This window comes from Episyrphus balteatus, chromosome 1 (genome assembly GCF_945859705.1).
Source record: "Episyrphus balteatus chromosome 1, idEpiBalt1.1, whole genome shotgun sequence".
NCBI lineage: Eukaryota > Metazoa > Arthropoda > Insecta > Diptera > Syrphidae > Episyrphus > Episyrphus balteatus.
This window is the reverse complement of record NC_079134.1, coordinates 86,921,412-86,939,398: the sequence shown is the minus strand read 5'-3', so window position 1 is coordinate 86,939,398 and position 17,987 is coordinate 86,921,412. Positions and strand designations below refer to the sequence as shown.

General features: G+C 36.8%; 1 protein-coding gene across 8 annotated transcripts in view; it reads right to left on the bottom strand.

Moving 5' to 3' along the window:
- Positions 1-808: 808 nt before the first annotated feature.
- LOC129906893 (muscle LIM protein Mlp84B-like) overlaps positions 809-17,987 on the bottom strand; it is a 387,782-nt gene continuing 370,603 nt past the window's right edge. For all 8 annotated transcript variants that reach the window (XM_055982880.1, XM_055982886.1, XM_055982883.1 and 5 more), the window contains 2 exons: positions 1,420-1,740; positions 809-1,346 (listed from right to left, as the gene is read on the bottom strand). In XM_055982880.1, coding sequence (XP_055838855.1) covers positions 1,076-1,346; positions 1,420-1,740 — 592 coding nt within the window. In that variant the 3' untranslated portion in view covers positions 809-1,075. The remainder of the gene's footprint in view (positions 1,347-1,419; positions 1,741-17,987) is intronic.

Genomic DNA, 17,987 nt, shown 5'->3' with positions numbered 1-17,987 from the left:
GTTTTCTTGCTTGAAGGGTTATAAGAAAATAAAACTAAAAAAGGCTTTGCTCGGGGATTTTCTTCGAAAAGTTTTTTTTTTGGTTGACAAATTAGGTTAATTTTTTTAGTGTCAAACCCATTGAATAAGAAGTACAGGAAGGGGTGTTTATCCAAATAAGTGAAGCCGCTTTTTATTAGTGTGAGTTTTACAGATGCACATGTATTGGTAAAGGGTCGGAGTGCAAATATATTGTTCACTCAAGGGGCGCCAACAGAAATGTAACTGGTCTCATAAGAGACTTCCGTATAAATGCTATTTTTCATCATAATTTTAAACTGTTTTTTTTCCTAAACTAAAAAAAGACTGAAAATTGTTTTAAAATCATCAAGAGTAGCTGAAACATTGGCGGTCAATGATTGCATCGCCTTGTCATCACCAATAAAAGTGAATTCGCCCCTGGAAAACGAGCTCGAAATTTGACAGATTATATACAATTTTTGACAGTTTATATAAATTTGTTTTTTTTTTTTTAATTTTTTTGTGGCTTCACTCGCCAACTCTATAGGTGTGATATACACCCCTTCCTGTACTTCTTATTCAATGGTCAAATCAAGCAAAAAAACCGAAAGTGGTTTATTGGCCCGGTTTAAAACCGGCCGGTTCAACCGAAAGGAAAAAAATCGGAAAAACCGAAAACCGGTTTTTGTACTAACAACCGCCATCCCTAGTTATTAATACAATTGCTTGGACACGAATAATTAAAATACACGTTTAATATGAAAACCCGTATTTACGTGCAATAGAGGGCTCTAGAAATAATTGAGTATTTAATACAATAAAATAATATTTTTAATGTCCTTCATTAGGTAAGTTCGAAAATTTCTTGTTACAATATTTCGTCTTAAATTATTATTATATCTTCATTAATTTAATCCTTAACTATAAAATTATAGCTATACTTAATCACAATTGATTTCATCACGGTAATTCTTCGACTTTTTTTTTTTTTTAAGTTTAACATTTTATAGATACTCTTGTATTTGTGCATTAAATAAAACAAAATATTGTTAAAACTTATTTCTAATGAACAAAATTACGCCATTGTTAAAGTTCCAGCTCCCAAACCATACCCAACTCCTTTTGGACCAAAGTTCCGACCATAGCAGCTGCGACAATAGATATCTCCATCAGGGCCGTCGTTAAGATTTGTCGAATCAAGTGATTTTCTGCAGAAGGCGCAATGGAAGCACCTCTTATGCCAAACTCGACTCTTGCTGATCATTCTTTCCGCTGCAAACACTTCGAAACCACAACGGGGACAACCTCCTGATGATTTTGCCCCATGCAATAGACCTCCTTCAGGGCTAAATTTAGTTCGCAAATATTTTTTTGTATAGATATTTATAAGAAAATCATTAAGGAAAAAGTAATACTCACTAGGTTAAGGTTGATTCTCCACCGGTAGAGACTAAAGTCGGTGCGTGGCCGTAACCAAATCCTTTAGGTCCAAACAACTTTCCATAGCAGGCCTTGCAATGAATTTCTTGATCAGGACCATCACATGCTAACATAGAATCCAATGGCCTATGACATTCGGCACAGTTAAAGCATTTTTGATGCCACATTTTCCCCTTGGACAATTGTTGCTCTGCAGCAAACACCATACCACCACATCGGGGACAGCCTTCACCTTCAGGAGCTTTGATAGAAGTTGTACTAGGAGCGGCAAATGGTCTCTGAGCAGATATCTGATCTTCACTAAAAAGTATAAAGCATACAATTAACAAATAAAAGGAATGATTTTGGGAGCTAAACAATTACAGACTTATTTATAAACGCATAATAGACAGTGCATAACACTATGCACGCTTTATAATGTCCTTAAACAGAAAATTGCTATTTATAAAATTTATGCAACGTTGAATAGAGGTTGCATAAGCTAAACGCGTTTTAAGGTTGTTTAGAGCTTGAATAAGAATATTTTCTTCTTAAATGTCATTTAAACATCACACCATTGTCACAAAAAGAAAATACATCACAAAATTGTCACAAAAAGAAGATAAAACAATGATTTATAGGTATATTTTTTACTGAAAAAATTCTTCTGCATCTTTCTTTTTTATTTTATAAAAAAGAATTTATAATGAACTAAAATAATAAATAAGAAATTATGTTTTTTTGGAGATTTTTTCCTGATATGAAGTCTTACAAGGACTTTTGCTCGCAGTAGACACATGTGTGTTTTCTATATTCATCTTTTTCTTTTTACACATAAATGTTTGATGTAGGTATATTTTCTTTTATTTTTAATCAACTAAAAACAAATGAGAAATCGTGTTTTGTTTTAGATTATAGAGGTGTTCCCCGGGGTGAACGCCGCAGGAGAGATGGGGAATCCTGTGTCACACCATAGTTTACAAGCAATTTTTCACAAATATTGTGAAATACATGTTGCATACTCACCTTGTTATATAAAATTGCTCCCAACTTCACTACCCACGAGGTTAGATACTCAACTCGCCTAACTTTCATCGAAGCTACAACCAAATTCAATCACTTTCTCTTTACTGTACATACTATATACATATTAACTTATGTCTTTGAATTAAAATAAATCCCGAAACAAAACTGTCTGAAATCAAGACAGAAAACTCTACATATACTTCGAAAGTTCTACATCAACTACAAGTACAACTACAATGGCATCAGAGAAAATTTCGATCGAACACATTGAAGCGTTCGGTATATCCAAGCAGTCCACTTAGGGATCCTACAAAAACTATATGATTAACATATTCGCACATTCAGATCAGAGAAAAAAATTTTTTTTTCGTGACATTTTTTTAAGGTTATCTCAAAAACCTGACGTGATGGGGCAAAACGGACTTCAGATTCGGTTTCAGCGACCCAAAAACTAAATGAAAAACCTAGTCGCAACCTCAGGTCAGAACTTTTATTTTTTTTTTGTGTGGCTGTGTTATGAGATTATGACACAATTTGTAAAACTCTTTCTGATCATTTCTCCCCACCCCCTTCTGAGATTGCATAATTTTACAATTTTTTCAAGCGTGATCAACATCCCGATGAGAAAACTACAGACTACGTTGCAGAGCTACGAAAAATTGCAAAGCAAGTGTAATTTTGGGAATTAGTTAGACCGCATGCTGTGACACCGTTTTGTATGTGGACTTCGGGATAGCCGATTACAACAGGAGGTCATAGCAACACCAGTACTGACATTCCAAGCAGCACAAGACAAAGCAGCACAAGACAAAGCAGCTATCCGTAGTCTACAAATGATAAAAGCAATTGCACATGCATCAAGCATTAGAGATGATGAAGTTAACGTTGTGCAGAGAGGCTATACAAAGGAAAAGTCTAAAAATAAATTTACAAAAAACAATTCAGTTGGCATTCAGCCAGGTGCTTGTTATAGATGTCGGTTAGTTTCGCAGAGCTGTCTGTGGATAAGCCGGACACGTAAACCGGAGGTATGTAGGGGCAGTGTTGCCAGATCCGGCTATTTATCGCCAAACAGACTCCTTGAACTTTTAACTCGCTCCTTAAAATTTTGATTTTGAATTTATCGGATTTTGACTGTTTTAAGTTTGAATTTAAACTTGGCGATTTCAGGCTTCTTTAAAATCAAAGCATTTTACAGCAAAAATCCACCAAACATGTGAACTGACAACCAATTTGCATAAATTTCTCATTTGATTTGCATTTAAAATTTAATTTTAGCCCGTAGATGAGCATGAAAACCAGAATATATCAACAAAATGAAAAAAAAAAATACATAATTATAATTGAAGTTTGATGAGCAAAAGCTATTTGAAAATAAAAAAAAATGAAAACCTCATTCCACAAATTTTATTTGCGTTTTTTTTTACCATTTTTGAAAACGGCTGTTTTTGGCTCCATGATTTTTCATAATCGGCTCCTTGCCTCGAAAATATTCTGGCAACCTTGTGTAGGGGTGGAAAGAGAGATGGTCAGGGTCAAATAAGTTCAAAGAGAACGGCGAATGCAATCTCAAACCAAATTTCATGCTTTCCCAATTTGAAGCACCATACGAACATTGTTCTAAATGGACATAAATGCGAGTTTGAAGTTGACTCTGGTTCCAACTTTACAATTATTTCGGATTTTAGTTTTTATAGGTTATAGCCACAATTCAAACCACAACAACTATCAAACGTGGAGACAAACATTTTGGATTTTCAAGGAAATGCAATTACCTTTACGGGCGAATGTTCCGTTAACGTCTCGTAGAGGCCGAGAAATTCGGAATTTATCACTTCTCATTGCTGCTGGTACTCGCACAAACATTTTGGGTTGTACCTAATTGGTTTGCACCTCTGGGAATCTCCATTCAGTTCAGTCTTCTTCAATTGTTAACTAAGTGGTGAATGATTTTTGTGATTTATTTTCTAAAGAATTGGGGGTGTAAACAGGCCCAGTAATCCATAGCTATAATGCAGATCTACACCAACCATATAGTATTTTTTTTATCACAGATGAAGGAACCGTTTCAAATAACATACAATATATTAGAAAGGTCTATCAAAGAATCAGCTGATAGATACATCCTTACAGCCATGTCCCAAAAACCACAAAAACTATCAAGTGAAACTTTGAATCTCAGCTGATCGGACACATGTGTTGACAAGCAAAAAAATCCAAAGGTATCCTTAATATTTCTGGATTCTCGTGTATCTTATGGCAGATTTGATGAACAGCTGATCCGTGTTCACAAACGTATTGGATACTTAGGTATCTTGGATAGGGTATCCAATATGTAAGTGAACGCACCCATTTTCAACTTTTTGTGAATGAACACAAAGTTGAAGGAGAAATCGTGGTAAAAATCGAACCGAGACTCGTTTGCTTGAAGGGACGAAAGATACCAAACCCTGATGAACAACAAAAAGCTTCGAAAGCATAAAGAAAAAATCTCAAGACTATATCAAAACATTCAATGAAAATCTTTTAAAAACAGTAATCGAGAAACAAAATCTGTTAAAAAGTGGATAACTACATTATCAGAAAGCGGTAAAAGAAATCACGATCAATTAGCAACAAACTTTTATATTAAACTATACTCAAAGCAAACAACAACAACCGAACATCAATTGATTCTGCAAGAAGTAAATCGCGAATAAGAATTTCCACCTTTTCTTGAGAGTGAAATAGAGAAAGCCAAAGCAATAATTAGCTTAAAGAACGATAAATATAAAGCTAGCGATGGGATAGTAGCAGAATACCTCAAGTTCGGAAAATTTTCACTGACCAACTGCTTGAAAAATATTTTCAATCAGGATTTGGTCACAGAAGTAGTCCCAAACCAATGGACGAAATCTGAGATAATACTCATACTCATTAACAACTATCGACCTATCTATAAAGTTTTTGCTAAATGTGTATTTGAAAGAACAAAAACCACTCTTGATTTTAATCAATCTTTCGAACAAGCTGGTTTTAGGTCCAGCTCCTCTACAATTAAAAATAGAAAAATGCAAGGAATATAATATTACCATTTACTTTGCATTCATCGACTTTGCAAAAGTTTTCGATACAGTCAACCAGAGCTTCATTTGGAAGGCTCTTCTTAACCAAGGCGTTAATGACAAAATAGTCCGAATCTTAAAGAAAATGTATGAAAGGAGCATTGCACGCATAAAAACAGAATGTGTAAGACTTGAATTAAAAATTTCACGAGGTGTAAGACAGGGAGATCCTCTTTCACCAGCACTTTTTTCAGCAGCTCTCGAAGAAGTCTTTAGAAATTTAAACTGGGAGAGTAAAGGCTTAAAAGTAAACGGCAAATATAATAATAATACGGTCCAGTCAGGTCACGTGAAATAACGCCCTACAAAATAAGGCTGAAAAGGCCCTTATTTCCATTTGTAATGGAAATTAGGCCCTGACAATGCTTGCGCGTTATTCCATTTCAAGAACGAAATTAGGCCCGTCGGGCCTTATCTCTTGACATCATTAGAAAATAAAAATGAAGTTGATGTCATTGCTACAGACTTTAGCAAGGCGTTTGATAGAATATCACATACAATTATATCGTTTAAACTTAAAGCTCTAGAATTTCCCCCCGGTTTTATTCATACCTATATAATTAGTGGAGTAACTAAAGCAAATTATTAGGGAACCCGGTCGAACAGCTCTGATTTCGATGATTTTTTATTCAAACTTCGGTAATTAAAAATACTTTAAAGTCTATAGGTTAAAAATTGCCGATGTTGCCGTATAGTTTTTTTAAATTAAAATTAAATTTTTTTGAACAAAACCATTTTGTTTGCTTAAATTCCATAAAATAAATTATACCAAAAGATTCTCTAGGTAATTAAAGGAAAAAAATATATATGGAAGTACAAGACAATCTTTCTTCCATCGTTTAAGAGATAAATGCAATTTTCTCACAAACTGACTTCAAACACAAAAAAATATTTTGAATACAACGGCACCACCTACAATATTAAACAACACATTTTAAAAAAGCCAAAAGTTCATTCCTATCTATAACATTTAATTCCACAAAATTTAATGAATAGTTTTTGAAAAAAACTGGTAATTAAACTCAGAATTTAAAAAAAAGTTTTAACTTATTTCAAAAACAATTCATTAAAATAACTTAATTTCTAAATTTATTTTAAGTGTATAATTCAGGCTTTTGAAAAAAGTATCATTCATAACTGTAAGTGTTGCCGTTGTTTTTTAATAATTTTTTTAAAATTTTAAGTATTTTCTTTTAAAAATGTCCCTCCCGCAAAATCGGGGGGCGATAGAACCCCCACTCCCATAGTCAATAATGATTGTATTTAAGTCCTCTACAAAACGTCATTATCAATCCTTTGTTCTTAAGTTATCGTACTTTCCTCTCAAATGTTTCTGTTTTACTTGAGTAATACTAAAAACCAGAACAAAAGCTAGATTCAAATGGCCATACTTCGATTAATTTTCAATGAAAAAATTTAGTGAGCCCAGCATTTTGAAGGAAATTTAATGTCCTTTTTTTCTTTAGATCAATATTAATGCCTATGTCAGCCCAAATAAGAGACACAACCAAAAAAGTAAAAAAACTCAAAAAATCGATTTTTTGGATAATTTTTTTATGTTTGTTTTGACTATTTTGGTAGGGAAATTTTTTTTATCAATTTTTAAAAACATTATTGTTTTAGGAAATTTAATTCTCTACAAAAAGTGTTCAGAGCAATATCTCAAAATTTTGCTTTGTTTACGAGATATATTGAAAAAACCAAAAAGGGGGCTTTTACACCCCTATCTTCAATTTCCACCCTCTCATTTAATAGCACTCCGCGGTTTTATCTTCTCTAATAACCCATTGAACGATTCCTGCAATAAAAACCCGTGAACGTCTTTGTTCCTTTTTTTCGACATAATCAATAGCTTATTAGTGTTTTTAGATGAAACAAAGAGAAAATAATAAAGTGGAATTAGGAGAATCCAATAAAATTTAATTTGAAGTTAGTTTGAACGGTTAATTTGAAGGAAAAGTATCAGAATGCACTTATTTAGCATTTTAATCGTGGGGCAAAGCGTGATTATTTTTTTATAATATTTTTGTATTTTTTAATGAGAAGTTAATAAAGTTGTTCATGAGCCAGTTTGCCAAAAAAAATATTTTTTTTATTTACACACTAAAAATTTGATTTTAATAAACCAATATTTGCATTCTTTTTTTGAGGAATTTATTAACAATTTATTTTTATTGTTTTTTTTTTTCATTATATTTCAAATCAGTTTCAAAAAAATGTATATTTTTGCTCACAGTATTTTTAATATAAATTGTTGAAAAAGTGTCTATTTTAGCTTTTTTTACTTTGAAAATTACATTACGCACACATACAAACTCTTGGCTCTTGGGTTTTCCCTAAAAATTCATTTCGTGTTTATAATATCGCACTCGATTTTTTGCATTGTGTAATATTCACATCGCTCGTGCGGGGATATAAGTAAAGGATAAGATATGTGGGTACATTGGTAAGTATGCACTTGTGTGTAAAAATGTGTATTGACATATGACATGTACACAATGATTGATTTGCATATTTAGGTTGATTTCTGGGTTGTATTGTTTATCAGACTACACTCACGCGTGCCTGCGGGGTTATATAATATAAATATGTTTTTTTGTTTTTCATTGTTTTTGTTTATATGTTGCGGATTCGGTTATTTTTTGTAGGTTACCTTATTTTTGTTTTCTAATAATGTAGGTATAGGTAAATAAAAAACAAAATCGATTCAGTTATGAACTGAGTTCATTGCATTGGTTACTCTAAAAAAATCATTAATTACCCTTTCTGTACCAGCGTTACTCTCATGTAACACATCTTTAAAAATTCGTAAAAAATATTCCATCAAATAATTTTTTAGATTTCGATGGCTTAATTGAAAGATAATAATGCCTAGTTACTGGATTAGTACAAAAAGTTAGGCAAATATCATACTTTAAATTTTTTTAATCGAAAAAGGGACTGAAATATATATTTTTTTTTTTGCAAAAATTTTTTTTTTTATATATGGTCATAATTTTGAAAAAAAAAAGATATAAAAAATGTTAATCCAGAAAGTGTTTTGTGTTTTGGCTTAGAAGAAGAAGCATACATTATTGTTTTGTTCTATAAAGAGTTATTTTCTCAGTTGTCCGACTTTTTTTGGTGGTCGCAGTGTATGTAACTTACATGTAACATGAGAATAACACATTAGTTTTGCTATTTATTATTTTGGAACATAACTTTTTGTTATTCATATTTCTTAGTTGTGATGTTTTTACACGATAATACTGAAAAAACATTTTTTAATATTGATTTTCATAGCTTGGGTTCGAAAGGGTTAAAAAGGTGTTGAAAGTAAATTGGATTGATACACAATGTATATATAGGTACCTACCTACATATTTGCATAAAAATAATTAGGTAATAATCTTGCTTTGTTTATTCTATCCAAATTCACACAGCTACATATATTTATTCATTTTATCATTTTATACACAGTCATAAATATCTTAATTTATTCTCGGCTAATAGACCGAGAGCCCACAGCAAATTTTGGGAGTGGAGGTATAACCAAAATGTGAGTATGCAGTTTTATAGCCTTATGCGTTCTAATAACGAATTCAAAAGTCTGGCAGCTTTAAATCGCGGCTTTATATGGTTTCCGGGGGGTTAAAAAACGCGAGTTTTCCAATTAATATGAGTAAGCTAAGTAAGCAAAAATTCCCATTCTGATAATGAGGAATGATGCTCTGTCATTTCCCCTAAGCCTCAATACTTCAATCTCGGTGATACGACAAATAGTAATCAAGATATAAGCTTTTTTAATTAACAATATCAGCTCTCTTCTTGGAGAGTTTTGAATTCAAAATAACAAACAAAATATTAAACAGAAAAGTCTCCAAAACAAAGCCGCTTAAAAAGCTTATATCTTGAATTCTATTAATCGCATCGCCAAGATTGATGTCTTCAGGCTTAAGGGAAATGACAGAGCATCAGCTGCTGTATAAAGAGTATGAAATAGTTTGAATTTAGCCTACTAATATGAATTGGAAAACTCACATTTTTCAACCCCCTGAAAACAATATAAAGCCGCGATTTAAAGCTGCCAGACTTTTGAATTTGTCATTAGAACGCATAAGGCTATAAAACTGCATACTCACATTTTGGTTATACCTCCACTCCCAAAATTTGCTGTGGGCTCTTAGACTATAAATATTTAGTCCAATCCGCTTGCGGCCTAAGTTTCAAAAAATCAGTTCAGGAGACACTTTTTGCGGCATTCTCCATGATCATAATGTCATACAAGATTTATTTCGAGTCCATCCTCAAACAAATACACATAAGAACCTAAACATTCTATATATTGCATGTATCATCATTTTAAATTCATTTTTATTATTCATCAACTTAAAACTAGCTTTAACTAGACAAAAATTCATAAAAACTAGCCTACTTATCAAATTACTTACAACTAACTTACTGGCCCTATACGGGCACTCTAAGTTATATTTCATTTAGTTTAATTCTAATGCCTTTCGGCCTTATAAATATTTTAATACTAATATTTTAATGGTTTTTATTTTAAAACTTACAAACTAATTAAAACTACTTAAAACTACTTAAAAAACTAGAACAGCCACAGCAAGCAATTTTTTATTTTTTTTGTATTTTTTTTTTTGTATTATTTTTTTTGTATTTTTTTTGGATATATTTTTTTTGTATTTTTTTGTATTTTTTTTTTGTATTTTTTTTTTGTATTTTTTTTTTGTATTTTTTTTGTTTTTTTTTTTTGTCCCTACTGAAAACTAAACACCCAAAACTATGTAAGCAGGCCAAGGCATACAAAACGAAGACCACTTTTACCTATACATGAATACCATTACTAAGCCACCAAAACTGGTTCTTCTGCTTTACCCTATCTCTTCGGTCCCGATCGGACACAGTACTACTAAACCGAAGACGCCCTTCTCCGCCTAGTGCGAGGATGTCCCTGTCATACAGCAGTCACCTGTCCACGGTTCTTCGCCCGACGTGGTAGATTAGCGGAACTGCCAATCTATCCAGTACAAGCCCCCGACTATCTAAATAGAGGAATGCCTCAAGCGGAATATAGCCGCTTAAACACACACTCTTGAAGTATTCGTCGTTAGGGTAGTAAGCCCCAAAAATGTAGCTATTTGAAGAGGCCATCGCTCTTGAAACGTGGCCACGAACAAGCTTCAGCATAAAGTTATCAATTCTATTTATGTTGGCCCTATTGTATAACACCTCATTGGAATAGTAATGAGTTTAATCAGATTCAGGTGTTCTGTGCAGACCAAGGCAACGTCTAAAACACTGCCTCTCAAACACCCGAAACTTTTCCATTTGAGATGGAACAACGTTGAACCACACAGGGCATCCATAGACAATCATCGGCCGGATAAGGGCCATGTAGCAAATCACCTTAACCCTGGGGTCAAGCCGACTGCTATAAAACATCCGTTTTGTCAGGGCAAAAGCTCCCCTAGCTCTGGCCAGAGCAGCATCCATATGTCTATTGAAATATAGATATTGATCTAGCCAGATGCCAAGGTACTTTACTACACTTTTACTCGGCAGTGGATGTCCGTGTGGTTCAGCGATCGCCAGCTTCCGCCAGATCCTTCGCGTATCCCCTGAGGCCCTAGCCAAGGGGGTCCTAAATAGAATCGTTTCTGATTTCTGAAAGTTGATTTTCAACTTCCAGTCATCACAATATCGCTGAATTCAATTCATGTTAAAGAGAATCGGTGAGTTCACCGCTCCCTGTTGAAGACCATTTTTAATATTAAAAACTCCAGTAGAAGTTACATTGACACTTTTGACAACAAACGTTCTACCATTGAGCATGTCATAAAGCATATATAAAAGTGGTTTACTTATACCAAGTCTTGTTAATTTAAGATAGAGACCTTCTAACCAAACGGTGTCGAAAGCCTTTTCCAAATCAACAAGACAGGCACCCGGGCACTGTTTTTTAGATTTGTTCCGCTGAATATCAGATACAACTTTAGACGCGGCATGAATAGTGTCATGTCCTGCCTTAAACCCGAATTGATTATCCGGTATGATATTGTTGTCCTCAGCCCACTGAGACAGAGCCCTATTGATAACTTTTTCAAATACCTTGCTGATACTTGGAAGGAGACTTATCGACCGGAGATTTACCGGATTGGAGTTGTCCTTTCCCTTTTTCGGTAGAGGATGTATCACTGCTGTTTTCCAACGCTTTGGATAATGTGCATTATTCAGAGCGTTGTTGAACAGAGTGGCAAAAATGTCAATAGTTTCTTGCGGTAGATGTCGTAGTACAATATTGGATATACCATCGACTCCTGCTGATTTCTTTTTCTTTAATGAATCGAAGATGAGCTTGAGCTCTACCTTCGTAACTAACAGGGTGTTAGCCCCAGCATGCTCGGCGATGATGGCGTTTGCCAAGTGTTCTTCATTAAACCCGGTAAAACCACGATTCTCAGATCGCCATTGCGTAATATCATTACGTAGATAGAAGTGATGAAGGAGGGCCCTGTTTTTCAGGTCATGGTTCGGGTTAATGCTAGCATTTACCTTGTACACTTGCTGGAAGGCAGCACCCACCGCCTCCACTTTCTCTTACGGGTCTTCGATTATAAAGAGATCGTCGTCAAAGATGGCTTCCCCTCGATTTATGCCTGCGGTCAGGAGTACGTCTCTGTTTTCCACAGTTCTCTGGAGCCTAAGACACGGAAGCTCGTTTTGATCATTCCGTCTAAAAATCTTATTAATCTGCGGAAGCATACTCGGGTCGCTAGAATTGACGGCCCGAATTTTTTTGTCCCAATACAAATTAATAGACAACCTATAATTTTCTTTGATCAACTGGTTGATGTTTTTGATCGACGACTTCAGTGTTCTAATCTCCAGATCGTGTTGGCTGGTAAATCGCCGGTATAAACGTTTAAGTCTTGTCAATAGCCCGCTTTTTTGTCTGTGGAGTGCGTCAATAGTCGCGTTTCGGTAAACGTTATTTTGGTCACGTTCTTTGTATTTAGGTATCGTTCTGTTCATCGTATGTAAGATGGTATCGTCCATCTGTTGGAGATAACCATCGATCTCACTGTTCGACAGATTTCTGTCGTTTGGAGGGGCTATGTTGTTTGAACGCAGTTCTCTTGCTAAGGCGTTGGTGAAGCGTGGCCAGCGCATCTTACCGCAGTTGTCAGAATGCTCCGGTACATACTCCTCCAATTCCACAAGCTCGTTCGGAAGCTGTATTGCGGCAGCGAGTCCGCAGTGGTCGCTGTCGTACTCAATTGTACGAAGGCAGTTTCTTGGGTGTTGGCCCACAGCGTCTGTTATTGTCAGTCTTGAGTCTAGAAGCAATATATCCAGAAAAGAACCGCTTCTTGGAAACGATGGCCTTTCAGTAGCCAGCAGATCAACCCTATATTCAATATTGTTTTGACTCATCCAATTATACAGATGATTACCTCGCTGATTCTGTATTTGATTTCCCCAATCTTGGTGTTTGGCGTTCAGATCACCGGCCATGAGGATATAGTTTTCCTCCAAATTCAGTCGTAGCACTTTACAAAGTTTTTCGAGTTCTGCTGTAAAGTCAGCAGGTTGAGGTGCTTCTGGCGCATAAGCTGCGACTGCATACACCCGCTTTCCATGTTGGAGAGGAATGCATACAATGCACACCTCAAGCGATCGATATTTGCACTTCACTATTGTATATTACCTTATAACTAATGCCTTTACGTATGAAGATTGCAGCACCCCCTTGAATGGAGTCGGGCCGGTCTCTTCTTACGATGTTGTAATTATTATTTGTCAGTTTATGTTTCTGGTTTAGCTTAGTTTCGCTAGCCATAAACACATCGGGACTTAGATCTTTCAACAATTGGAAAAGGTTAGCTCTACGTTCGACCCTAATCAGTGAATTTACATTCACAGCTAGGATCCTAAGGGGCCTGTCTGACAGCGCGCCCATTACGACCTAGGTTGCGTTAAGCTAGGCAGTTGAGAGTAGATATGATCTACCCTCACTGTCTGCTCCCTTATCTGGCTTTGAAGCCCTGTTAACTGTGCTTGAATGCTCAGTAACAAGGTCAAAACCTCTGATTCTGCCGTCGGTGCTTTAGGCACGGAGGCCTGTTGGGCAACCTTTGGTGGCTTTTGAGTCGCCTTCGGCATTGCGCCATTTGGGCGAAAGAGATGCTTGGGTTGACGATAGGAGCACACCCTTCTGGACGTTTTTCTACGACAGCCTGCTTCGCCTTTATTTGTTGCTTCATTTGCTGAAACCTCAGACAGCCCCGAAAATAAGCAAGGTGCCCGATGCTTCCGCAGACTGCGCATTTTAGCTGGGCCATATCTTCGACCCGTTCCTTCCCGAGTTTGCACTCCCCCTTATCGTGGTTCTCTCCACACTTTACACAGCGCGACTGCAGCGCACGCGTTGAAGCATGTCACCGCGCCTTTTTAATTTATCCCAAGTGACAACCTGGTAGTTGAGGACGGTGATATTCTCAAACTATCCAGTTTGCTGTTGGGCGAGAGCTGCACTAAAAATATCGGCAGTTTCCTTTTCTCCCGTCTGGACAAAGCCGTTTGGAATTGGTTGATGCTGATAATCTCGAGATATTGCATGTATATACATTTTCATGTCAGCGCCAGTGCTAGACAAAAAATTTGTCAACGAAGAACAACTCAAAAGTGAGCAAGAACCTGGAAATCAATCCTTCTGCGTATCTACTCATATTTTTTTATGCACACTACACAAAGGATACTGTCAAGTATATTATATCAAAGCACCTACATAACACATGGCCTACCTGCTTCTCCGCTGAACAACTATAATTATTATTATAATGCAAAAAATTCCTCTGATACACAAAAAAACTCAAAGCCATCCACAACAGCAACTTGAAAACAAGTTTCTTTTTCATTTCAAAAATAAATAGGTACACACTCCAGAAATCTTTCATGAAAATATAGAATTCCAAACCAGTTTTCGTCCACAAACACCATATCCATATAAGGATCTATGTATACCTACATCCACTTGCATGTCACCCCGCACGCGTGAGTGCGATGGCGATCTCACAAAGAGACAATGAACGAAAACCAACATCCTGCCTGAGAGGAAAAAACCAGAGAATTCGATGGCGAGAGAGCGAAACACATTCACTAATACACACAAATGCTTTTACTTCTTTTTACTTCTTCCTTTTAAAGGGAACCATCTTTTGGTATTAATAAATTTATGAAATTTAAGCAAAATTTCTGGAAAACATTTTTTTTGTTCATAAAAATTTACAATTAAATTTAAAGAATCAAAACGGTAACAGCGGCAAATTTTAATCTATAGACTTTAAAGTATTTTAAATTACCGACACCTTTGAAAAAAAAAATTATCAAAATCAGAGCTTTTCGGTCGGGTTCCCTAATATTGTCATTTTTTGAGCTTTAGTTACTCTACTAAATCGTAAATATTTACTTTTGCAAATTGATTTTAACAATTTCTTTGTTTAGTGTCAGAAAAATAACTTAGATCTTAATGTTGAAAAATGCTAAGCTATTACATATTCCCGTAAACGTCTCCCTTTCCGTCCTCTACCGCGAGACTATTACATTAATGAATGCATTGCTTCAATTGTAACAACCATTAAGGATCTGGGTGTAATTTGTGATAGTGAACTTAACTTCAGATCCCACTATGACAATACAGTATCCGGGGCTAATTCTGCTGTCGGAATCACTTTATACCACGTTTGTGAGGCCTTTACTTGAATATGCTAGCCAAGTCTGGTCCCCTTATCACCAAGTCCACATCGAGAGAATTGAAGCAGTACACTGTAGATTCCTCCGTTTTGCCTTAAGAGGACTTCCGTGGGTTGACAATTTCAACTTGCCCCCGTATCAAGAACGTTTGCGACTCATTATCTTACAATCTTTAGAAAAACGTCGTGAAGTTGCCGATGTTATTTTCATACACCAAATTTTATCTAATGTAATTGAAAGCTCCACCCTCCTTGAGCAAATTAGTTTTAACTTAAGTTTCCACTCTCTCCCCCTCGTCGGGTCTCCACCTTGACGTTGGTGGGGGGGCTTACGCTCGAACCTCATGCGGCCTAGTAAAGAGCTCTCGAGCAGTTTCCCAGCTACCGGCTAGGTTTTGGGCAAACTAAGAGAGGCCCACCCCTAGGAATATATGGAAGAATTTACAAAATGAATACAACCATAGCGGGGATATAATCTAAACGGTCGGTGGAAGTCACGGCTGCCGGCTTAGGCTTTGTCTCACGGTCTCAATACCGAGAGGAGGAGTCGCCAGTGACAATATTTTTTCATATTAACTTTTACTTTATAATTTACCTGCTTATATTTCTAATACTTTTTCTTTTCTCTTTTCTCTTTTTTCCTTTTTTGTTTTGTTTTGTTTTCTTTCTCTTTATTTTCTTCAAGAACTAAAAACTATCAGCAGCGAAACAAATTTTTAATAGAACTTACAATAGAGAACACCAAGAACCTTCAGCTTACTGCTCCCCATGTTTCAAAACAAGGGAAAGGGGACATCCCATCTACGTCGAGTGCTATCGCCTCGATAGCAGACGAGCAATCGTCTAGAAAGGAAAAAACGGACCTGATCGTGAGGACACACGTCGTTGCGTCTGATATCTCATCAGCCAAAACAGTCCTATCGTCTGGTGGTGCGAATGGTGAAGCAGATGGGAAAGACACAACTGTCGAGGGAGTGTATAAAATGGGGTGCAAGGATAACAGGTTACCCAAAACACCACCATCGAGTCTGAAACCGTTAACCGTACGATCAAGAGCCAAAAGTACAAAACGGATCTGATCCCGCGGACACACGCCGTTGTGCATAGCATCCCATCTGTCGAGACAGTCCTACCGCCTGGTGGTACGACTGGTCAAGCTGGTGAGATATACAAAACTGTCGAGGGAAAGGATAAAGTGGGGTGCAAGGCTAACCTGGTAGGCCTTAGCCCACAGGATAACCAGAACACTACCACCGAATCCGAACCCGCAAACCAAACGATCAATACAACGTTTCAGAGCCTAGCTACGGTCATATACAAAAAGACCAAGCAATGGAAGGCTAGAGCAATCAATGAAAGCGAATTACGTCGGCGACAGAATCGAAACGCTGAAAGGATTGTCCGTCGCTTTGCCAAAAGGACTCCCGAATCCCTAACGGCAGAAGAGCTAATAGCACTGGACAAATTCCAACAGCGCTTGCGTGCAGCGCCAGAACAGGGAATCACGGACACACCTTGTACCTCCAAAAAAACTAGGAGTGACGCTGATTCGCCAACCAACTCTTCGCCTAACAAGACGAAGAAGAAATTTAAGACCTCCCGGGCTAGCGTAAAAGGCCACCAAGTCGCTATAGCTGATTATAGTAAACCCACACGTAAGCTGACTGAGGATGAATGACAGCTCCTTGAACTAAGAATCCTGGAGGAAGTCAATGAGGCTATCGCCAAGAGCTGGACGGTTCCACTCTTCGGTAACCTTACGACTGTCCATGGTTTCAAGGTGATGAACTGCGAAAACGACGTAACTCTTGAATGGCTTCGGGGGTACATAAAGAAAACGTCAGCTCCACGGCAAGGCGCCGACCTACGTCTCATCGACGTAAAGGAGGTTAAAGACCTCAACAGACCTTTAGGTAGGCTGTTGGTAAAACGCCCGACCCTTCCCAGCGAACGTCTTGAGAGATATATCCTATCTCTGAATAGTGATCTCTTGAGCAAAGAATGGGAAGTGGTCAAGAGCGAAAGTAGTGAGGATGGCACCGAAGTGGTGGTGAGATTGATTCACAAATCTCTGCCACTCCTGAGGAAGGCTGATTTCATGGTACGCGTTGGTATCACGAGACGCAAACTTAGATTGATTCGCAACGAGAGAAAACAGGTTAGTAAAGCGATGGACTTAAACTTTATTATATAAATGGAATTGAAAATCTTACAAATCAATCTTCATCATAGTAAAGCCGCAACTACTAACCTTGTCTACCTCATGGAGAGTAGACATTACGATGTAGCCCTGATACAGAAACCCTGGGTTGTAAGAGGGAATATCAAGGGCCTACATTCTAAGGAACTACTGCTGTACAAGTCTCATCTTGGCAGTCAAAACAGTAACCCAAGAACATGCATAGTAGCTAAGAAATAGTTTAATCTTTTTCTCCTAACTACTTACAGCAATATTGACCAGACTACGGTAAAACTGGAACGCGATGGGCTTCCAACGCTCATCTTCTCTTCCACCTACATGCCGTTCGATAGCATAGAAGGACCACCAGCAGATATCACTAAAACGTTGGTATCTTTTGCAAGTAAGAACAAATTTGATATTATTTTAGGCTGTGATTCTAATTCACACCATGTGCAATGGGGAAGCACGCACATAAATACCAGGGCGAGTCCCTCTTCGAATATA